The following is a 24,826-nucleotide window of genomic DNA, read 5'->3' on the forward strand; positions in this document are numbered from 1 at the left end:
AATACTAGCAAGTTGAATACAAAAATACATTCAAAAAAATCATTCACCATAATCAAGAAGGATTTATTCCTGGTCTGCAATGGTGGTTCAATATTCACAAATCAATCCATGGGATATATATACCATAGTAAAAGAAGGATAAGAGTCATTTCAATAGATGCAGGAAAGGCATTTGAGAAAATACAATATTCATCATTCATGATAAAAACTCTCAACAAAGTAGAGTTAGAGAAAACATACCTCAACATAAAGGCCATCTATGAAAAATCCACAAATATCATCCCCAATGAGGAAAAACTGAGACCTTTTCCTCTATGATCAGGAATAAGACAGGGATGTCCACTTTCACTACTGTTATTTAACATAACATTGGAAGTCCTAACTACAGCATTTGGCAAAAAAGAAATAAAAGGCATCCAAATCAGCAAGGAAGAAGTCAAACTTTCACTCTCTGCAGATGACATATATTCTACATACAAAACCCACAAGACTCCATAAAAAAAAAACTGTTGGAATTGATAAGTGAATTCAGTAAAGTTGCAGGATACAAAATTAGCGTTCATAAATCTGTTGTATTTCTATACACCAATAATGGATCAGCAGAAAGAGAAATTAAGGAATCAGTCTCACAACTGTACCAAAAACAAGATACCTAGGAATAAACCTAACCAAAGAGGTTAAAGACCTGCACTCTGAAAACTATAAAACAATTATCAAAGAAATTGAAGATGACACAAATAGACATTCTATTGAAGATTAAAAGAAAAAATATTGTCAAAATGTCTATATTACCCAAAGCAATCTACACATTTAATGTAATCTCTAGCAAACTACCAACAGCATTTTTCACAGAACTAGAACAAATGATCCTAAATCTTGTATGGAACCACAAAAGATCCTGAATAGCCAAAGCAATCTTGAAAAAGACAAGCAAAGCTAGAGGCATCACAATTCCAGACTTCAAATTATATTATAAAGCTGTAGTGATCAAAACATCATGGTATTGGCACACAAACACACACACAGGTCAATGGAACATAATAGAAAATCCAGAAATAAACCTACAACTATATGACCATTGAATCTTTGACAAAGCAGGAAAGAATATCCAATGGGAAAAGAATAGTCTTCCAACAAATGGTGATGGGAAAACTGGGACAGAAACATGCAAAGGAATAAATTAAACCACTTTCTTACACCAAACACAAAAATAAATTCAAAATGGGTGAAAGACAACCTGAGTGTGAGACCTAAAACCATAAAAATCCTAGAACACAGGCAGTAACCTCTTTGTAACACTGGCCATAGCAACTTCTTTCTAGGTCTTCTGAGGCAAAGGAAACAAAAGCAAAAATAAGCTATTGAAACTTCATCAAAATAAAAAGTTTCTGCACAGAAAAGGAAACAACAAAACTAAAAGGAAGCCTACAGAATGGGAAAAGATATTTGCAAATGACATATCTGATAAAGTGTTAGTATCCAAAATATAAAAGAATGTATAAAACAACACCCCCCAAAAAACAAATAATCCAATGGGAAAATGGGCAGAAGACATGAATAGACATTTCTCCAAAGATCTACAGATGGCCAACAGACACAAAAAGATGCTCAAAATCACTCTTTATCAGGGAAATATAAATCAAAACTCTAATCAGATACCACTTCACACCTGTTGGAATGACTAAAAACAACATAAACAGGTGTTGGTGAGAATGTGGAGAAAGGGGAACCCTCTTGCACTCACTATGGGTTGGAATTCAAACTGGTACTGCCACTCAGGAAAAGAGTATGAGCTTCCTTAAAAAGTTAAACATGAGAACTACCCCACGATCCAGCAATTGCACTATTAGGTATTTTCCCAAAGAATACAAAAATACTAATTCAAATGGATACACGCACCCTGATGTCTACAGCAGCATTGTCTATAAAAGCCAAATTATCTACAGCCAAGGGTCCATCGACTAATGAATGGATAAAGAAGAGGTGATATAGATATACAATGAAATATTACCCAGGCATAAAATACAATAAAATCTTGCCATTTGCAATTATGTGGATAGAGCTAGGGAATATTATGCTAAGTGAACTAAGTCAGTCAGGGAAACACAAATACCATGTGATTTCACTCATACTGGAATTTTAAAACTTAAAAAATATAGAAAAAAATCTTTACTGAGTTCTTTTGTCCCATGTGAAGCTTTCTATTGTAAGTTAACAATGGATTCTATCCATATTAAATCAGAAATTCATTCAATACATAAACAAAAACAACTAAACTGTTTAATAGAATCTAAGAAAATCTATTTCTACTTGGCACCAGATTCTTTTTATGAACTCTATCTGCAGGAATATTGTATTAATTTCAGAAGTTTTACTATTTTTAAAGGTATACATTAATATTAATATAAATAAAGTCTACTTGGATTTTATTTTTACAGTAAAAATGGTTTGATAAATTTCATATACTATAGCATTAGCTTTTGGCTAACGCTGGCAATAACATGAGCTCAATTACAACAGACCTGACAAAAAGATAATCATGTAAAATTTTAAAAATGACTACAAATCATTCATGGGAAAAACAAAAATACAATTTAACTTATAATCTCATTTGTTTACACATTCTTTACCATGAGCACAAATTCCATATTAGCCTTTAGCAATGTCATGTACTAAAGGCCCCAGAAATTACTTAACAGTGGGTACATTTAATATACTTCAATTAATTTGTTAAAAACTTGGCCTTAAAAAGGCAAATCAATGCTTGAAGGGAAAATAAAAAGAGCTTAAAGGTATATATAGAGAGTGAATAAAAACCAGGTTGTTTATGCTGAAAATGAGAAATATAATAAAAGGTATATTTAATCATTACCTGATCAAAATAATTATTTAAATGGAGTCATGAAGGAAATTAATTACTATAGTTCTTTGATGAAAATATTTTCATTAATATCTATTTGTTTACAAATATACCATAATTTGTTATTCCAAATTAAATACCATTAGACTTCTTAGACGGAGTAACAATACTAATTGTAGAACTGCTGCACAATACTTTCCTTTTCTCATAAATACATGTTACTTTTCTCCCAGATAATCTATTATGCCTGGGGGAAAAACTACAAAAATTTATAATGTGGATATGATTCACAACAGAATTTTGTAATATCCTTTGGAATATATACCTTTTAACAATTTATTTGGGCTAAGAAAAACACGAAGGAAACATAAACAGGTATAATCATCAAACTACACTACTTACTGTGAACTCAAATACAGCTTAATATATCTAAAATATTGAGAGCTTGAATTCTAAAACTAACATATATTACTTGTTCATAATGAAAATACAGTAATAATTTTATAATAAAGATAATATGGTAATATTGCACGGATATTTATAGTTATATCACATATTCATTAATATGTATTTATAGTAAAGAAAATACTTAAAACATGTCTAATTATTATTTTGTGCTTTCTATTTACTCTTCACTGACATGCATGGCCACTTCAGCTTTTTTTATCCTCTCAATTTTGTCAGAAAATATTCCCAGATCTGTTCATATTAATCTTATCTAGTTTCATGGATGAAGACTTTCATTATTATAATTTTTTCCTAAGTAATAATGCAAGTTTTGAAAAACTTGTTTCACTATTTCTGTGCTAATTAGAAGCTAATTAAACAGTATCTCTGAATAATACTTCCATTGGATCATCACCTTTTATAATGAAATACCTCAGTACTTGCCCTTTTCTCCTCCATATATACAAATGAATATTTACATTCAAATACATAGTAATAAACCACAGTTCATCCCAAAAAGTTTTAATCGTTGACTTCATGCAAAAAAGTCTCACCTATGAGTCCAATGTCCTCTTTAGATCCATTTTCCTAAGTAATACAAAGTACAAACACACATACGCGAAAAGCCTCCTTAATCCTTTTTCTTACCTAGTACAATTCTGCGTGTTGTTGCACTCCGGGTAGGTTTTTCTGGCTCAAGTACCCAAGTCTTCTCATCGATTTCATCCATAACATCCCAGAATGCCTTCAGTGATTCTAAGGCTGCCAAAAACTGACTGTAAATGCTTATTAAGGAACTCTGTGAAAGACAGATAAAAGCTGCATAAGTTGCAGGACACTCTTATCAACAGCAGATAATCTTTCACTTAAAACACAATTCTATTTAGAAATTTTAAGCTCTGTTTCATTTCAGCTGAAACTATTCTAGTAAACAAGAGTCAACTCTCCCCACTTCATGTCTCTTCATCTCCATTAGCATTGACAGAATCTTTTGATTGTCATTACAACTGTGCATCTTACTAGGAATTGTTTTTTAAAGACCATATTTATTTTTATTATGATGCATTCTGTACTCTATTTATAGAATTACTGATACAAGATGACATGTAGGTACTTTATTAGTGACTATACTATATACATATTGAGTATAGTGTCTATGTAATTTTATATGAAAGTTATCAAGTTATCTAGTATGCAGTTATGAAGTGCAGCATTATTTTTAATTCGATTAAATTACTTTAAAAATTATTAACTTTACAGACTTATTTAGGCAGAGTATAAAAAGGTTCTACATATATTTCCCATAAAGTTTTTGATTAAATTCAAATAATAATGCAGTACATTTTTTATAATATGGATCTATTAATGAGAATAATGCATCTTTTGGTGAGTGGGGAAAAATGTTTAATTGGGGCTGAAGGTTAGTGTTCCCCTTTATCAAAATCAATTGCAAATGTTTATCTGTTAGCGCCTGTAAAGAAATTTTACACGTCATCCCTAAAAATGTCTTCTCATGCACACAGGCACCATAGACAGTACTGACAAAGACCGATATAAATACAGAAGCATAGGATTTTAATAGAAACTTTTCATTACCAGAAAGAATCTGTAGATATTATAAGGTTCTACTCTTTTTTTTAAAGAGGTAAAATTGTCATACATTGTATCAGTCTCAGGTATACTACTTAATTATTTGTATACACTGTGAAAAAAATCAGTAAGTCTAGTTATCTGTCACCATACAAAGTTACAAAAAATTTTTCTGTCCTTGTGACAAAAACTTTTAAGATTTACTCTCTTCCCAACTTTCAAATATGTAATATAACATTTTTGACTAGATTTTACACATTTCTAATAATTCGAACAAATTACAAATAAGATTTCTTCTAATATTAAATAAATCTTTAGCCAATGACTGAATTCAGTATTTCAGACATTAATCTTTTATGGGAATTAGATACATTTTCACTAACAATAAGACCTAAAGCCATTACTGATTTTTTAAAGATTTTATATATTTATTTGAGAGAGGGGGAGAAAGAGAGAGAGAGAGAGAGCGAGCGAGCATGCATTCCAGGACCCTGAAATCATTCCCTGAGCCAAAGTCAGAAGTTTAAAGGACTGAGCCACTCAGGCACTCCTACCATTACTGATTTAAAAAATCAATTTATAATTATTTTCAAAGACAAGAGTTTCTTATAAAGTAATGTTAAAAGGTATCACTATTTACTAAATATTTTTATATTAAAAGCATCCAAAACGAAAAGGTTAAAGGAAGAATTAAATACATTATTGTTTCAAATAAGCAAAACTTATTTTTTTAAAAAATCACTGAAAACGTTATAAATGTATTTAACCCAAATAATTGATAAAAAACAGTAATATGAGAATGCAGTACACCTTGAGTAATGTAAGAAAAAAGTACTCATTTCCTTAAAGGTATATTTTGTACTTCTATGTGCTTAAGGAAAACCCATTTCATCTCATCACTTCAGTCAGAGTTTACACCTAGATGAAGTCATGGCTCAGTTTCACAAAGCAGGTTTCACTCTGCAACCTAAATAAACCGGGGGGAAAAGTTAAGAGTAGGAACAAGAACTTGTTCTCTTTTGGAATACCATACTTATCAACAAGTTGGAGGCCAAAATCCAGAAATCAGAAACCAAACTCTCAAGTTTTGTTTTGTTTTCACTATGGGCTGTACTCTATTTCCTCTTTCATTAAATGTGCCACAATTCTTTAGATATCCAAACATGAAAACAGCTGTGATCCTTACAGATTTCTTTTTACACCTAATACATTCAATAACTAAAGACCTGTTTTTATTTTTAGCATAGCTCTTGGTAGTTCTATTTACTCTAGTATTATGCACTATTACAATAACCGCCCCCAATCTTATTTCTACATCCAGACATGCCATCACTGACTTCACATACCTCACCACAGAATACCCAATACCCTATCTCAAACGTAAAACTGAACATTAGTTGTCTCACTCAAAACAATCTTCGAACTGGATTTTGTCCCCTCTAGTCATATGCCCCTGAAGTCCATTATTTATAATGAGGTTGATATTTGTATTCTGCAAACCTGATACTGTAACTTCCTGGCTGACAACAAACAATGTAGGTGCAGTTCTTCTCAGTGATACGCTTTCCTTTGTAATACCACCACTTAAGGACAGCAACACAAATTCCAAAAGCGCTCAATAAATATTTAAGTAAACTGAAGTCAACTACCTGATATAAAAATATTTATGACCTTTGTCATTTTATTCACTAAGGCTACTGTTATTTACAGATAGCAAGCAAATTATGTTTTATGTTATTAAAATCACAGTTCTTTCTCATAGTTTGCCATTACACTGTTTCCTATGTATCCATAGATATGTTTACACAGAGTAAACTGAAATACTTTCTTTCCATGGGTAGTATATTTACCACCCCAAGCTTCAGTAACCATCTTCTCTACCTATGATCATTCTCATATTTCTTTAGGCCACGTAGAGACCTCCAGAACTGCTCAGCCAGGGCTATACAGATGATCTCTATAAGGCTAACAGACACTTCATATTCCTACTGCTCCACACTTATCTCATTATCTTCCCAGAGAAATCTTCCCCTCATAGTTTTTTTTTTTTCTTCCCTCTAGGTGACAGAGGATACTACTTGCCCTGTTGCCCAAACCAGGAATCTAAGCATAGATTACTAACTAGATAACTAGAGTACTACAAAACCCTTCTAACTGAATTTTCTTCCCTTAGTCATAGCCCCCTAAAACCCATTATTTACACTGCAATTAAATTGGTTTTTGTATTCTGCAGATCTGATACTATAATTTGTGTACAATAAGGCATTGATCATCAGATTCATATCAATCTGCTGAAAGTATGTTGGGTTTTTCAATAGCTTTATTGAGATATAAATGATATACAAAGAACTATATTTAACCTGTATGAATATGGGCATATGGGCATATGCATACACTCATGATACCATCACCACAATCAAGGTAATAGATGTATACACACTTCCCCAAAGCTTCCTTGTGTCTTTTTCGGGGGTTTTTGGTAGTAACACTTAACACTTCTCAAGTTTGAAATGCATGATACTGTATTGTTATGTACAGGCAGGTTGTATAGCAGCATAGCTGAAACTTTATTTTTAGTGAGCTCTATGTCCAATGTGGGACTCAAACTCAAAACCCTGAGATCAAAAGAGTCACATGCTCTACTGACTGAGCCAGCCAGGCACTCCTAGCCTAGATGAAACTTTATACCCACTGAACAATTCCCCACTTCCCCCACCTTCCAGGCCTTGGCAACCAGTATTGTATTCTCTGTACATATGACTGTTAGATACTTCATGTTAGAAATATGCACTATTTGTCCTGTGACTGTTTTATTTCAGTTTGCATAATGTCCTCCAGATTCATCTGTATTTTTGCAAATGGCGGGATTTTCTTTGTCCTTAAGGCTGTCTGTATATGGCGTATTTTCTTTCTTTCATGTGTATATACCACATTCATTTGTTGATAGACCCTTGGATTTTTTCCTATCTTTGCTATTGTGAGTAACGCTACAATGAACCTGCAAGTGCATTGGTATCTCTCTGAAATTCTGTTTTCAGTCCTTCAGGATATATACCCAGAAGCGGGGTTGCCAGAGCATATAGTAGTTACATTTTTTATTTTTTGGAGGCACACCCACACTGTTTTCCACTGTTGCCACACCATTTTACACTCCCACCAATAGTGTACAAGGGTTCCAATTTTTCCACATCCTTGTCAACACTTGCTATTTCATGGTTTTTATTGTTGTTGTTTTTAAATAACAGCCATCCTAACAGGTGTGGGATGATAGCTCATTTTAGTTTTGAATTTGCACTTGTTTTGCACTTTAAGTTTTGATTTACACTTTGATTTGCACTTGATAATTAATGATGTTGAGCATCTTTTCATATCCCTGTTGTTGATTTATATGTCATTTTTGAAGAGTATCTTTTCACAAATCCTTTGCCCAGTTTTTAACTGGGTGGTGGTTAATAATAATAATTATTATTATTATTACCACTGCTATTGAAGGGTTTCTTTCATATTTTGGATTAACACATTATCAGATATATGGCTTGCAAGTATTTTCTTCAATTCCATAGGGTGCCTTATCATTCTGTTGATTGTCCTTTACTATGATAAGTCTTTTAGTTTGCTATAGTCCCATTTACCTATTTTCCCTTTGTTGCCTATGCTTCTGGTACCAATCAAGAGATTATTACCAAAACTCAGCACAGGAAGTATTCCCCTATGTTTTGTATTGGGAGTTTTTTAGTTTCACATCTTATAGTTAAGTCTTTAATTCATTTTAATTTTTGTATACAATGCAAAGGGCAGGCCCAATTTCCTTTTCAGCATGTGGATAACCAATTTCCCACTACCATCTGTTGAAGAGATTATTACTCTTCAAAATCAGCACAAGAATGGCTCTTTCCTTTCTCTCCACTAATAACTATATCTGTATTTAAAAATCTTTTATTACCTATTTCATTGTCAACCCAAGGAAAAGCTAACCAAAAAACAAAACAAAACAAAAAGTCATAAAATGTTTTCACAGTGGTATGTTTCATTTGAAAGTAAGTACACTGAAACACAATGTCCATTTCTGGTGTGCCTGACTATAAATGAAGTCCTAAACATAACTCTACTTAAAATTAACTCTGCAATTGAACAAAAAAAGATATCTTTAAAAAAAAAAATGACAGTTAAAAAGAAAAAAAATACAACAACCCTGGAACTAGAAGTCAGTTGGTAATTACAGAAAAAGTAAATTTTAAATCCTAAAAGTCATCATCAGATTTTACTATGTACTGATGTGAAGCAGATACATTAAATATTATTTTTAGAGGCAGCCCGGGTGGCTCAGTGGTTTAGTGCTGGCCTTCGGCCCAGGGCCTGATCCTCAAGACCTGGAATTGAGTCCCATGTCGGGCTCCCTGCATGGAGCCTGCTTCTGTCTCTGCCTCTCTCTCTCTCTCTCTCTCTCTCTCTCTCTCTGTGTGTGTGTCTCTCATGAATGACTGAATGAATGATTAAATAAATAAATACTTTTTTAAAAAAAGTTAAAAATATATCATTTTTATGTCCCAGATAAAGAAAAGAGTCCAAAAAGGTGAAGAGTGGGACACAGAAATATTTCTCTTAGGAATTATAAAATCTATGAGCTCTCTACCTGCTGACACTTGGCAGGAGTTGAAGAGATGCTGTCCTCCCAAGACCTTTGTTTAAGCACATGGCAAACAAAAATAAATAATGTGGTGAAAATTGACAAAAAACAGGTACAGAAAACACAATGACCAGTCCTTAAAAATTGACCTAAATGCCTGGGGTCTAATCTCCAGGAATATTAAGTATGCCAATGTCCAAATGTCTCTCTTTGAATTCTATTATCACCACATTTCAGTGTAGGATGAAGAAGGACTTGGTTGTTGAGAGAAGGCTCCAAATATATTTGCTGCAGGTAATTGCTTATGTTGTCTATTCTAACAAAAATCAAGGATTGTAGGAGTACAAAGGGCAAAACTGGGGGGTGCCTGGGTGGTTCAGTCAGTTAAGTGTCTACTTTGACTCAGGTCATGATCTCGGGGTTGTGCGATAGAGCCCCACAGGGAGCCTGCTTCTCCCCCTCTATTTGCTGCTGCCCCTGCTTGTGCGCTCTCTCTCTCTCTCTCTCTCAAATAAATAAAATCTTTTAAAAAAAATGGGAGTACAGTCAATGCTGAAATAAAGTGAAAAGCACTAAAGCACTGTGTATGGATGTTCATTCATACAAATTATTCTGGAGGAAAAGACTGGTGGATAATTGAGGAAAGAACCAAACTTGATAGGGTGTTGGGGAAGAGAGGAAGAAACAAGAAACACAAAGAGGCTTCCAACCGTTCTGTGGTGGGGAAAGACCATCAGCATGGACCTTACCTCTTTCTCCAGAGCTGTTCATGGGTGGCTGCTGGCTCTCAGCAATCTGTGAGGGCTATTGAGTAGCCTTAGCCTGCACTTTCCTGGCACTGATTTCATGACCCTCGCCTCCCCCCACACTAACCTAGGTCGAGAGTACAAAGCAGGACCGATACAATTCAATATGATATTCAGTACAGATATTGGCAGGATGACTGCATGTAGTAAAGGGTGCAGACTAGATGGGAGAGTACTGACTGAAACAGGAACCAGCAGGCTTGGTTCAAATCTCAGCGCTGACACTCAAAGTTTAACTTCTCAGGACCTCACTTTCCCAGACTGTAACATGGGCATGTTGTGCCAGCATCATACGGTTGGAAGAGTGAGCGAGAGAATGTACATGAAACCATCTCACACAAAGTCTGACACGTGGGACATTTCCATCCTTTCCTCTTGCTTGGAGCCTCTTAGTAAGAAGGTATCAATTCTCCCTACCTTGGTTTTATATTATGACTAATAGGGTTTTTTTTTAAGGTTTTTTTATTTATTTATTCATAGAGACACAGAGAGAGAGAGAGGCAGAGACACAGGCAGAGGGAGAAGCAGGCACCATGCAGAGAGCCCAACGTGGGACTGGATCCAGGGTCTCCAGGATCACGCCTGGGGCTGCAGGTGGCGCTAAACCGCTGTGCCACCGGGGCTGCCCTAATTGTTTAACCTCATACCATAGAGAGTTTAGGCAAAAAAAAGATTCATCTTCAGAATCTTTTCAAGTGGGATGCCTGGGTGGCTCAGAGATTGAGCGTCTACCTTTGGCTCAGCGCGTGATCCCGGAGTCTCCAGATCGAGTCCCACATCGGGCTCCTTGTGCATGAAGCCAGCTTCTCCTGTCTCTGCCTCTCTCTCTCTCATGAAAAAATAAAATCTTAAAAAATGTATTTTTTCAAATGTACACAGAACACCCTCCAGAACAGATCACATGTTAGGTCACAAAACAAGTCTCAATAAATTTAAGAAAAATGAAATCATATTAAGCATCTTTTCTAATCATTATGGTATGAAACTAGAAAACAATTACAAGAAAAAGTCTGGAAAGTACACTATACATGAAGGGTAAATAACCTGCTACTAAACAATGAATGAGTCAACCAAAAATCAAAAAGGAAACTTTAAAAAATGGAGAAAAATGAAAAGACAATGGTTCAAAAATTTTGCAATGCAACAAAACCTGTTCTAAGAAGGACGCTTATAGTAATATAGGCCTACTTCAACAAAAATTAAAAAAACAGGAAAAATCTCAAACAACTTAACTGTACACCTAAAGCAGCAGACACAGAAAAATAAATAATACCCAAAGCTAGAGGAAAAGAAAGATAAATAGGAGAGTAGAAATAAATGAAATCACGATTAAAAAATAGAAAAGGTCATTAAAACCAGGAACTAATTCTTTGAAAATAAAATAAAATTGATAAGCCTTTAGCTAGATTCATCAAGAAAAAGAGAGGACTCCTATAATTAAAATGAGAAACAAAGAGAAATAACTGACACTACAAAAATAAAAAGAATTTTAAGAGATTATGAAAAATTATATGCCAATAAATTGTGGACAACCTTAGAAGAAAATGGAGAAATTTCTAGAAACACATCATCTTCCAAAACTGGATCATGAAAAAATAGAAAGTTTGAACAAACCAATTACTACTAATAAAATTGAATCAGTAATCAAAAAACTAACGAACAGGGGATCCCTGGGTGGCGCAGCGGTTTGGCGCCTGCCTTTGGCCCAGGGCGCGATCCTGGAGACCCGGGATCGAATCCCACGTCGGGCTCCCGGTATATGGAGCCTGCTTCTCCATCTGCCTGTGTCTGTGCCTCTGTCTCTCTCTCTAGCTCTCTCTGTGACTATCATAAATAATAAATAAAAATTTAAAAAAAAAACTAACGAACAAAATTCATGATAAGATAGATTCACACAAAATTACTACCAAACATTTAAAGAGAGTTAATACCTATTCTCCCCAAACTACCTCAAAAAACAGAAAAGGAAGGAAAACTTCCAAATTCATTCTACAAGGCCAGCATCACCCTGATAGCAAAACCAGAAAAAAGAAGAAACTATAGGCCATTGTCTCTGATGAACATAGATGTAAAATTCCCCACACAAAATTTAATAATACATCAAAAAAAAAAAATCATTTACCAGGTCAAGTAGGATTTATTCCAGGATGCAAAAATGGTTCAATACTGGTAAATCAATGTGATATATTACATTAACAAGAGGAAGGATAAAAACCATATGATTACTACAATAAGATTTTGACAAAATAATGACAATCCATTTATGATAAAATCTCTCAGTGAAGTGGATTTAAAGGGAACATATCTCAACATCATAAAGGCCATATATAACAAAACTGACAGCATCATGCTCAACGGTAAAAAACAGCGCTCTTCCCTTAAGATCAGAAACAAGACAAGGATGTCCACTCTTACTACTTTTATTCAGTATAGCACTAGAAGTCCTAGCTGTAGCAATCAGAGAGGAAAAAGAAATACAAGCCATCCAAATTGGTAAGGATGAAGTAAAACTGTCACTCTTTGCAGATGACATGATACTATATTTTAAAAACCCTAAAGATTCCACCAAAAAACAATTAGAACTGGTAAGTGAATTCAGGAAAATTGCAGGATACAAAATTAATATACAGAAATTTGTTGCATTTCTATATACTGAGTAGCAAGAGAAATTAAGAAAACAATACCATTTACAATTACACCAAAAAAAATGTAAATACTATGAATAAACTTAAGAAAGTGAAAGACCTGCTATACTCTGAAAACTATGGAACTATAGTTTAGTTCTATAGAACTAGAGAATAGTGATGAAAGAAACTGAAGATAAAAGAGAAAGATGTGCCACGCTCATGGATTGGGAGAATTACTGTTGAAATGTCTGTACTGCCCAAAGCAATCCACAGGTTCAATGCAATCCCTACCAAAATACCAACAGCATTTTTCACAGAACTAGAACAAATACTAAAATCTGTGAGGAAGCACAAAAGACCTTGAATGGCCAAAGTAAACTTGAAAAAAAAAAAAAAGAAAGCTGGAGAAATTACAATGCAGATTTCAAGATATACTACAAAGCTGTAGTAATCAAAACAGTATAGTACTGAAATAAAAACAGACACACAGATCAATGGAAAAGAATAAAGAGATCAAAAATAAGCCCACACTTGTAAGGTCAATTAATTTATGATGAAGGAGGTAGGAATACATGATGGGAAAAAGATCGTATTTTCAATAAATGGAAATGGATAAGAGGTAGTAATCTCTGATATCAGCCTTAGCAATATTTTTCTCAATGTGCCTCCTCAGGCAAAAAAAACAAAAGCAAAACTAAACTACTGGGACTACACCAAAGAAAAAGCTTTTATAGTGAAGGAAACCACCAATAAAACGAAAAGGAAACCTAGTGAATGGGGAAGATACTGGTAAATGATATATCCCATAAGAAGTTAATACCCCCAAAATATAAAGAACTTACATAACTGAACACCAAAACAAACAAACAATCCAATAAAAATATGGACAGAGTGGGGCACCTGATGGCTCAGTTGGTTAAGCATCCCACTCTTGATTTCAGCTGAGGTCATGATCTCAGGGTTGTGAAATTGAGCCCCACACTGGGCTCTGCAATAGGTGTGGAGTCTGCTTAAGATTCTCTCCCTTTCTCTCTGCTCACCTATTTCTCTTTAAAAGGGTGAGGGGCAGAGGACCTAAGTAGATATTTTTATCAAGAAGTTATACAGATGCCAAGAAACACATGAAAAGAGGCTCAACATCACTAATCATCATGGAAATGCAATTCAAAACTACTATGAGATAGCAGCCTACACCTGTCATAATGACTAGAATCAAAAAGACAAGAAATAATAAGTGTTGGCAAGGATGTGGGGGGGAAAAAGGAACCCTTGTGCACTGTTGATCAGAATGTAAATTAGTGTGGCCACTGTGAAAACAATGTGGCAGCTCTTCAAAAAATTAAAAATAGAAATAGTATATGACTTAGTAATTCTGCTGCTGGGTATCTACCCGAAGTAACAGAAAAACACTAATTCAAAAAGATGTATGCACCTCTCTGTTGATTGCTGTGTTTTGTACAGAAGCCAAGATATGAAAGCAACCTGTGTACACTGATAAATGAATGGATAATGAAGACATGTGTGTGTGTACATATACACATAATGGAATACTACACAGCCATAAAAAGGATGAAATCTTGACATTTGTGACAATATGGATGGACCTAAAGGGTAAGCTAAATAAAATGATCAGACAGGGGAAGACAAATACCTTATGATGTCACTTTATGTAGAATCTTAAAAAAAGAAAACAAGCTGATGGTTGCAGGGGAGGAAGAGGTGAAATAGATAAAGGGGATTAAGAAGCCCAAACTTCATGGGGATGAAAAGTACAGCATAGCGATTATAGTCAAGATAATTGTGATAATACTGTATGATGACAGATGGTGACCACAGTTATCGTAAACACTGAATAATGTATAAAAGTATTGAATCAATATGTTGTACACTTGAAACTAATAAATTATGTTAATTATACTTCAATAAAAGATTCAACCAGTCCTGGTTATGAGGAAAAAGGCATCCTTAAGAATCTTTCATCATAATTTTTATGTTTTTAATGTTTATATCATATTTTACTTTAATTTTGGGATTTTTGGGGGGTATACAATGAATTTGTAAAAATGAACAAATTATTTCATTGTTTATGAAATGAATTCTATAAATTAGACCTATGGAAAAAATTTTAGCTTCAACTTAGAACAATTTGCAAACCATTTTCCACAAACTATCTGGGTCAAGAATTGAAGAATGCAGAGAAAGACAAATATTATGTAATTTCACTTATACGTGGAATCTAAGAAACAAAACAAAAATAAACAAGAAGCAGAAATAAATCCATAAATACAGAGAACAACTGATGGCTGCCACAGGGTAGGGAAGTGGGGTGACAGGCAAACAAGGGAAGAGTAGGAGATATAGGATTCCAGTAATGGGATGAATAAATCATGATGATAAAAGGTACAGCATAGGGAATATAGTCAATGGTATTATGTTATTGTATGGTGACAGATGGTGCTACACATGGAGTGAGGCACAACATAAAGTATAGACTTGTGGAATCACTATGTTGTATACTTGAAACTAATGTAACAGCACATGCCAACTATACTTCACTTTAAAAAAAAGAATTAAAGAATGTATTATATTATTTACAACACACTGAAATATACAAAATTAAATAAGCAAATAATACCTAAATGAAACGTGTTGATACAATTCAATCCAGCAATAGTGTCTAAGTGTTACGCTCTATCACAGATACTGGTTGACCTAAAGAAATACAAGATGTAATACATGTTAGTTAAGATCACAGAAATTAGGGGTGCTTGGGTGACTCAGTCAGTTAAGTATATGCCTTTGGTGCAAGTCAAGGTCCCAGGGTCCTGGGATTAAACTCCAAGTGGGGATATCTGCTCAGCACAGCGTCTGCTTCTCCTTTTCCTTCTACCCCTCTCCCTGCTCATTCTCTCTCCCTCTAATAAATAAAATCTTAAAGAAAAAAATCAAGACTAGTAAAATCTTGAGTCTGATTCCTAGGTCCACCTCTTAAGGCTAACTGTATCTTTCTGAGCAAATTAATTTCACTTGGCTTCTGCAATATGGAAATTGTGTTAATCTGTATAAGACTGGGTTGAGATAATGTATATACAATGCTTAAGTCCTTAGTACTTAGGCTATATAGTCCTTGACCTGGAGAAATTTACAGCCTGTGAACAAAAACAACAAGCTAACAATATCTGTATCATATCAAGCAATCAATATTCCTAATATAAAAGGGTTTTTGAAAAATCAGTAAAAAAGTACACAGGATTTTAAAAAAGGAGGGGAGATGAGATAATTCTCGAAAGAAAAAATACTCATAATCAAATAAAAAGTACTCAACCTTGTAAGTTTAGACCTTACTTCTACACTGCAAAATTTCAGGGTAAGAGAAAGAGGAGAGAGGAGCAAAGCCTCAAGAATTAAGGTAAGAAAAATGAAGTATACTGGATGGGGGTCTGCTTTCACCAGAGCAGCTTTTCCTTCAAAGCTGAGGTAGCTCAGTTCCACAGCGTGGCTCCTCTCCTATAACACTCCCATTACTAGTTACTGCTTGATTTTAGAACCTCACTGACGAGGTGAGCATTCTGCAGGTCACACGGGACCACAATGTATGCCTTTTAAAATTAATTAATCAATTAATTAATTATTTTTATTGGAGTTCAATTTGCCAACATACAGCATAACACCCAGTGCCATCCCGTCAAGTGGCCCCCTCAGTGCCTGTCACCCGGTCACCCCAACCCCCTGCCCACCTCCCTTTCCACTACTCCTTGTTCATTTCCCAGAGTTAGGAGTCTCTTATGTTCTGTACCCTCACTGATTTTTTCACTCATTTTCTTTTTCCCCTTTATTCCCTTTCACTATTTTTTTATACGATGCATGCCCTTAATGCATTCCAGAATAATCTAGGTCATTTTGTTCTGATTTGGCTCCAATGACTTTGTTCCAATGTTTCAATGGTCCTTAGTTAGTGTGGCTTTAACCATTTTATGACCATTTTTATTTCCTTCTTGGCACTTTTCCATATTACCTACAATATGTATTATTTTCTAATAAAAAACAATTTTTCTAATCATAATCATTTTTATTTCATACATAAAAATCAAAATAAATGGTCTGTGAGCCATCCTTTCACTTCATGATGTGCACAGATTAGAAAAAAGCACACTAGCCTTAATTTAATGAAACTAGTATTTCAACTATGTGTCAAGTCTATGTTGGGATCTCTGATACAAAGATAAGAGCATCCTTTTACACAAGGAGGTCACAGCTCTCATCTTGATGGTAACGAAGTATTTGATCAAGACATATTTAACTTCTTAAAGACTTAATATTGCATCAACAAATATGAGTGTGCATTAGACAACTTCTAAGGTGACTTTCAACTCTAAAAGTCAAGAATTCTATGTACAATTGTCTGAAAATCCATAAAGCAGATAGTCTGTCCACTTAAAAGTACCTAGCTTTCTTTTCAAAATGCCAATTACTATAATGTACTCTCATTTAATTTCAATTTGTTTAGAAAAACATTTTCTCATTCAAATTATATATAAGTATCTATCCATTAAATACGAGCAATTTATATGATTCAACATAGTCATTTCTTCTTTAATCATACCAGAACCAAACTATTTGGACATTTTATCTTCTATCCCCATGTATTCAAGGACAGAAGTCAATGACGCATTACACAAATACATTATTTTCTAAAATACAGGGGAAAAATTAGTCTTCCAAAACTTTTAAGTTTTTGGAATACGTTAGGAACTACAAATTTCTAGCAGGAATAGCAAGCAATTATAGAGCTATAACTTGGCAAAGATCCAAACACTACACCCAGAACACTGCAAGGATTAACTTACTAATCAAAAAGAAATTGCCACTTTTTTTTTTTGCACATATACATAATACTATGATTAAAGAAAATGAAATAGAGGAATGAAGACATAAGACAGGGAACAAACTAAAGAAGGACAACAAAAATAAGCAGGAAAAAACAAAAGCAAAAGCAAAGACAACAACAAAAAAATCCCATAAACACACACACAATAGGTTTAGGGTCCCAAAAGTAATAAACCGTCTTACAGCAAAGAAATGTATCCCTGTGACCAAGATAATGATGCAGAAGCCTAAACCCTCAGCCTTCCTGTGGTGGAGAAAAGGAGAAGACAGGATGCTAAACAACCTCTTGTCCTTAAAACATTAAAAAAAGTGAAAGGGGCCCCTGGGTGGTTCAGTCACTTAAGCGTTTGCCTTTGGCTCAGGTCAGGATTCCAGGGTCCTGGAATTGAGCCCTACATCGGGCCTGGGGAGCCTGCTTCTCCTCTCCCTCTGTCACTTCCCCCTACTCCACTCCTACTCTTTCAAATAAATAAAATCTTTAAAAAAAAGTGAAAGGAAGAGAAATTCTGAACTAGCTAGAAAATATAAAATAAGGTGGGAAAAGGACATTCTACTCTACCTCCTCCAAAGATATGCAGCAAGGGCCCATGCTGAGGCATACCAACCGCACAATCTTTTAGTCTCTATATTTCCGTGTGGGGCAGAACAATAACAGGAAAAAAAATCAAACAGCAGGAATTGGAAAACAAACTCTCTAACATTACATGCACAGGGAGCACAAGAGCAAAGTCAACAGGGGAGATATTCTCAGGTATGGAGTCTAATCTTCCTGTGTGAAAAGCAAAGGTCAGAAGAATAACAAGAATGTATTAATCTTGAGGAAAAAAAAGTAAAAAAAAAAAAAAACAGACCTCTTGACATGATTTGAAAAGAGCAAGCCCAAAGATATTAAGAGATCAATCTAATATTAGGTTCACCTATGACACTTAATGAAATTCTCTGCAGTGAAATCAGAAAATTTAGACTAGTCTGTATATGAGCTTCTCGATGGAAAGATCTATATGTGGGATCCCTACACTGATTCACTGAAAATTTCTGAACAAACGCAACTGAAAAGTTTCCTAAGCAAGCAGTCTGATAGTGTGATAGATTTGGTATTTAAACCTTGAGATCATGAATCAACAGAAAGTCTGGTCAAAGGTATACAGATGCCTTACAAAAAAAAACCCAAAAGGCTTATTCTATTGCCTGACTAGTTTTATAATGCTAAAACATAGACTATTTTGGCAATGCCTGCCCACTTTTATCACTGGAAGTTGTACATGATCAAGTACCCTGATATTTGAGCACAGAAAGGTCAAGTTGCTTATTATAGTTTATTATGTTTAATAAATAAAATAAACCATCAGAAAAGTAGGTTATATCATTATTCTAAAAACCTTAAATGGTGTCCTATTTTCTTATGAAACATAGCCAATGAACAGGGAAGTAGATAAAGATGTTCTTATTAGTTCCATGACTAGACATTTAGAGAAGAAATCAGTGATCTGGTTTCCACACTGTTTTTGTCCACTGATGAACTGTCTGTATGCTTAAGTCTAAACTCTTTTCAAAACATGCTAGTACCAGAGAAAGGGGAACCCTCTTACACTGTAGGTGGAAATGCAAGCCGGTACAGCCACTCTGGAAAACAGTATGGAAATTCCTCAAAAAGTTGAAAATAGAGCTACCCTATGACCCAGCACTTGCACTATTAGGAATTTACCCCAAAGATACAAACATAGTGATCCGAAGGGGCACCTACACCCCGCTGTTTACAGCAGCAATGTCCCCAATAGCCAAACTATGGAAAGAGCCCAGGGGCCCACCAACAGATGAATGGATAAAGAAGATGTGGGGTGTATATATGTACATACATACATACATAAAGTGGACTTCTACTCAGCCATCAAAAAGAATGAAATCTTGCCTTTTGCAATGATGTGGATGGAACTAGGGGGTATTAAAGCTAAGTGAAATAAGTCAATCAGAGAAACACAATTATATGATTTCAGTCATATGTGGAATTTAAGAAACAAAACAGAAGAACATAGGAGAAGGGAAGGAAAAACAAAACAAAATCAGAGAGGAAGATGACCATAAGAGACTCTTAATCATAGGAAACAAACAGTGTTGCTGGAGGGGAAGGGGATCAGGGGATGGGATAACTGGGTGATTGACATTAAGGAGGCAGGTGGTATAATGAGCACTGGGTATTATATAAGACTGATGAATCACTGAACTCTATCTCTGAAACTAATAATACATTCTATGTTATCTAAATTTAAATTTAAAAAACAGTAAAAAAAAATGGCAATCAATAGGGAACATTAATCTTTAAATGCATTTAATTGAAGTCTATATACTATAGGTTAGAAAATGCCAGTAATAAATGAAATCTTACTTCATAAAAAATGAAATGGTCTATCACAAAGCCTCAAATTCTGCCATTGATAATATTTGGTCTTGTTATTTTTCTACAATTCCTTATGAAACTGTATGAGAATTGTTCAGATATTGTTTTAATTAAAAAAAGAAAGCAATCCCTTTTGAAATTTGAAAAAAAAAAACCATGCTGGTACCTATTTACTGAAATGTGGAGAAGCAATTTTTTTTTCCTTACAGTCTACAAAGAAACTAAGTACAAGCTAATATGTTAGTGCCTGTGGCCCACTGCTATAAGAAGTTACATACAATTTTCCAAATAGTGGTGACAAGTTAAGGAAGCTGATGACTGTGAAGATTACAATTTTCTAGCATCAAGGAAATCACCTGAGAGAAGACTAGTGTAGTCTCTGACTTATAAATTGATTTTAAAGAAGCCCTGTCAAGTGCTTAAAAAGTCCTATATAGTTGCATAAGTTTTATTCAATCTTTAAAAAGAAAAAAAGAAAAAAAAAGAAAAAAGCAAATGACTTTTTTTTTTTAAGAAGGTAAAGTTCTGGGCCATAGGTATGACTGGTACATATAGACCCTTGTCCCACATCACCTTTATTGGTAGCTATAAGAGTAAGTGATATACACAATGATAATTTGAGCTTCTCCCCCCCAGAAAGCACTCTGAGACAAAAGCCTGAGTACAGATAGGTTACTGGCAGTAATCTTAGGGACTGAGAGGGAATAGGGACCGGGATGAGTGAAACAGAAGACAGAAAGCCAAAATAGTGACAAGCTGGTCAGTGTTCAATGGTGGCTCTGTGGGAAGTTGTAGAGAAAACTCAGAATTGTGGCCCTAAAAAGAGAATCTCAGAACAATTATTCACTGGCTTCTGTTCCTGTCTGGTCAAGTTGCCCTAAGAAGGTCATTTATTCTCACATTTCTAGATTTGCCTACATATGTATGCTCCTACAGGCACTGTTAGTCCTGGAAAAACTCTAGGACAAATAAAGAAAAAGCAGTGGTAGAGCAGTGGTGTATCGTCAAGATACACCACTTTGAGGCTGACTGAAGCAATATGGCTAGGTAAAAAGTAAATGCAAAGGAAGTGAAGTAGGGGGCAAAATTACCTGATTCCTAGCCATATGCCAACAAGGAAAACATACGGTCAATTTTCTAAAAAGTAAATAAAATAATTTTGAAATTTTTTTCCTTATGAAATCAATTTATATAAAGCTTTAATAACAAAAGGGTTATCTTTTAAGTAACCAAAATATTATGTCTATAGAAAACAGTCTGTTCATTTTAAGTTGTGGTATTACTGAGTTTTGAAAGCTTATTATATATTCTAAATACACATCCATTATCTGATATGTAATTTGCAAATATTTTCTCTTAGTCTGTGGCCTGTCTTTTCATTCTCTTAACAGTATTTCTCAAGAACAGAATTTTTTTTAAGTCCAATTTATCAATTTGGTTCTTTTTTGAATATTTTATTTATAAAATAAATATATTTATTATTTATAAATAATAAGAGAGAGAGAGGCAGAGACATAGGCAGAAGGAGAAATAGGCTCCCTGCAGGGAGCCTGATGTGGGACTCGATCCTGGACCCCAGGATCATGCCCTGAGCCAAAGGCAGATGCTCAACTGCTGAACCACTCAGGCATCCCTCAATTTGTTCTTATATGGATCTTGCTTGGGTTGTCATATTAGAAAAAAACCAAAGTCCCAAAACTTTTGTTTTTTTTTTTCCCAGAAGTTTCTTTGTCTTAGGCTTTTACATTAAGTTCATAATCCATTTGGAGTTAATTTCTGTATATGAAGTTCGTCTTTTTTTTGCATACAGTAATGTATTGTTTCAGCCCAATTTATTAAAGACTATCTTTCTTCTGAATTATCTTTATACCTTTGACAAAAATAGTTGTATATATATACAGTTTGTATGGGTATACACATGATCCCCAACTTACAACGGCTTGACTTACAAAATTTCAACTTTACAATAGTATAAAAAATGATACACATTCAGTAGAATCCATACTTCAAATTTTGAATTTTGGTCTTTCCCAAGCTAGTAATATGCAGTATGATATTCATGTGATGCTGGGCAGTGAGCCATACAATCACAAAGGTAAACAACTGATATGCTTACAAACATCCTGTGCCCATACAACCATTCTGCTTTTCATTTTCAGTATTCAATAAATTATATGAGATATTCAACACATTTTTATAAAATAGGCTTTGTGTTAGAGGACCTTGCCCACCTGTTGGTTAATATAAGTGTTCTGAGCACGTTTAAGGTAGGCTAGGCTAAGCTGTGATGTTCGGTAGGTTATGTGTATTAATTGCATTTTTGACTTAAAATATTTTTAATTTATGATGGGTTTATCAGGATGTAACCCCATCTTAAGTCAAGGAATATTTCTATGATAATACCACATTGTCCTGATAAAGGTAGATAGAGGTCACATTAGTCCTCTAATTTTGTTCTTCTTTTTCAGTTTCCTATTCTAGGTCCTTTGTATTTTCCTTATGTACTTTAGAATTATATTGTAAGTTTCTAAAATAAATTTATTGGGACTTTAGGATTGTATTAAATCCGTAGATCTATTCAAAGAGAACTGGCATTTTTTTAAAATTTTTTATTTATTATTTATGATAGTCACACACAGAGAGAGAAAGAGGCAGAGACACAGGCAGAGGGAGAAGCAGGCTCCATGCACCGGGAGCCCGACGTGGGATTCGATCCCGGGTTTCCAGGATCGCGCCCTGGACCAAAGGCAGGCACCAAACCGCTGCGCCACCCAGGGATCCCAGAACTGGCATTTTTAACAATATTGAATAGTCTAATGCATTAATGTGGCCTATCTCTCCATCAATTTAGGTCTTTAGGCAAAAAATTTACAGATATTTTATCAAAAAAGATATAAGGATAACAATTTAGCACATAAAAAATATGCTCAATATCATTGGTCACTAAGGGAATGCAATCAAAACCACAGTGAGTTACCACTACATGATATCAGGGTGGCTAAGATGAGAAAGATGGAGGCACCTGGGTGGCTCAGTCAGTAAACTGTCCAACTCTTGATCTCAGCTCAGGTCTAGATCTCAGGGTCATGAGTTTGCGCCCCACAGTGGGCTCCACACTGGGTGTGGAGCATACTTAAAAAGAGAGAGAAAGAGAAAGACTGGCCATACCAAATGTGAGCAAGGATGTAGAGAAACAGGAACTTTGGGATACTATTGTCTGGAATGTAAAATGTAACAACCACCTTCTTAAGCAATTGTTTTCTTTTTAAAATGTTAGCATTTTCTTAAAAAATTAAACATACACCTCTTATACGATTCAACATTCCACTTCTAGGTATTTGCAGAAGAGAAATGAAGGCATACGTTAATATAATGACATCACATAATGTTCACAGCAATTATTTGTAATAACCAAAACCTGAAAACAATTCCTATGTCCATCAACAACTAAATGGACAATATGTGGTAAATCCATACAATGGAGTACTACCCAGCACAAAAAGAATGAACTATAATTACATGCCACAATGGAAGACCTCTATGCTGAGGAAAGAAATCTGACAAAGGAGAATACATAAATTATACAAAATTCTAGCAAGCAGATCAGTAGCTGCCTGGGGACTAGGTGAGGGCCAAGAAAGACAGCAAGATTACAAAGGGGAGTGGAGAATCTTGGGTCTAATGAAAATGTTTATTATCTTGATTGTGGGATGGCTTTCACAGGTGTAAAGAATAGTCAAAACTCAAATTGTACACTTTAAATACATCGGTTTATTGTGTATCAATTATACCTTAATAAAGCTGTTAAAAAATAAAACCACTTGTTCTGACTTTTGGGGAGTAATGGGATCTACATAGCAGCACCTTTTTTACAGATTAATCAACAATTAGGAGCTAAAAAATTACAAAATACCAATATTTCTAACACCAAAGACAAAGGCAGAAAAGTAACTGCTCATAAACCCAACATGTAGAAATGAAATTTTATCACTTTCACATATATATACACATACATATGTATGTGTATATATAGGTATGTGTATATATACATATATAGAGAGAGAGGGAGGGAGAGAGAGATGTATAAAATGTGTATATACTGGAGAAGGAAGGAAAAAAGATATATATGAGAATTCAGATGTTAGCTATTCTCCCATAACTGTTATTAAATTATGTTAAACTAGGAAAAGCACTTAAGCAGAAAAGTGTGAACACTGCCAATCTCAAAATGTAACGCTTATTATCTTTAAAAGCATTTTGTTACTTTTATAATACCTGAAGTGATATAATAATGTCAGTCACTTAACCAGATCTTAGAGTATAATATCTTCATCTTAAGTACTATTATTTCCAGTATTTTAATAATTTTCTCACAGTCCTGGAATGTGATCTTTTGTGCTCTGATGACACTTAAATTAATAGCATAATTTTCTGGTACTTGCAACAGTTGCTTTCCCTTCTGATTTTTTTTTATACTTTCCTATAATATGTGCAGATAAATTCTCTAATAATCATTTTTGTCTTTATCTCTGGGGGATTCAAAAAGCTTCAATAGAATAAGGAAATATCAAGAGATTAAACTTTTTA

At 34.5% G+C, this 24,826-nt stretch overlaps 1 protein-coding gene across 3 annotated transcripts in view; it reads right to left on the bottom strand.

Annotated features, from left to right (window-relative positions):
- Window positions 1–24,826, bottom strand: part of FANCL (FA complementation group L) — an 88,549-nt gene that overhangs the window by 6,515 nt on the left and 57,208 nt on the right. For all 3 annotated transcript variants that reach the window (XM_072742108.1, XM_025992679.2, XM_072742109.1), the window contains one exon: window positions 3,956–4,106. In XM_072742108.1, coding sequence (XP_072598209.1) covers window positions 3,956–4,106 — 151 coding nt within the window. The remainder of the gene's footprint in view (window positions 1–3,955; window positions 4,107–24,826) is intronic.

Source organism: Vulpes vulpes, chromosome 16, assembly GCF_048418805.1.
Source record: "Vulpes vulpes isolate BD-2025 chromosome 16, VulVul3, whole genome shotgun sequence".
Classification (NCBI taxonomy): Eukaryota; Metazoa; Chordata; class Mammalia; order Carnivora; family Canidae; genus Vulpes; species Vulpes vulpes.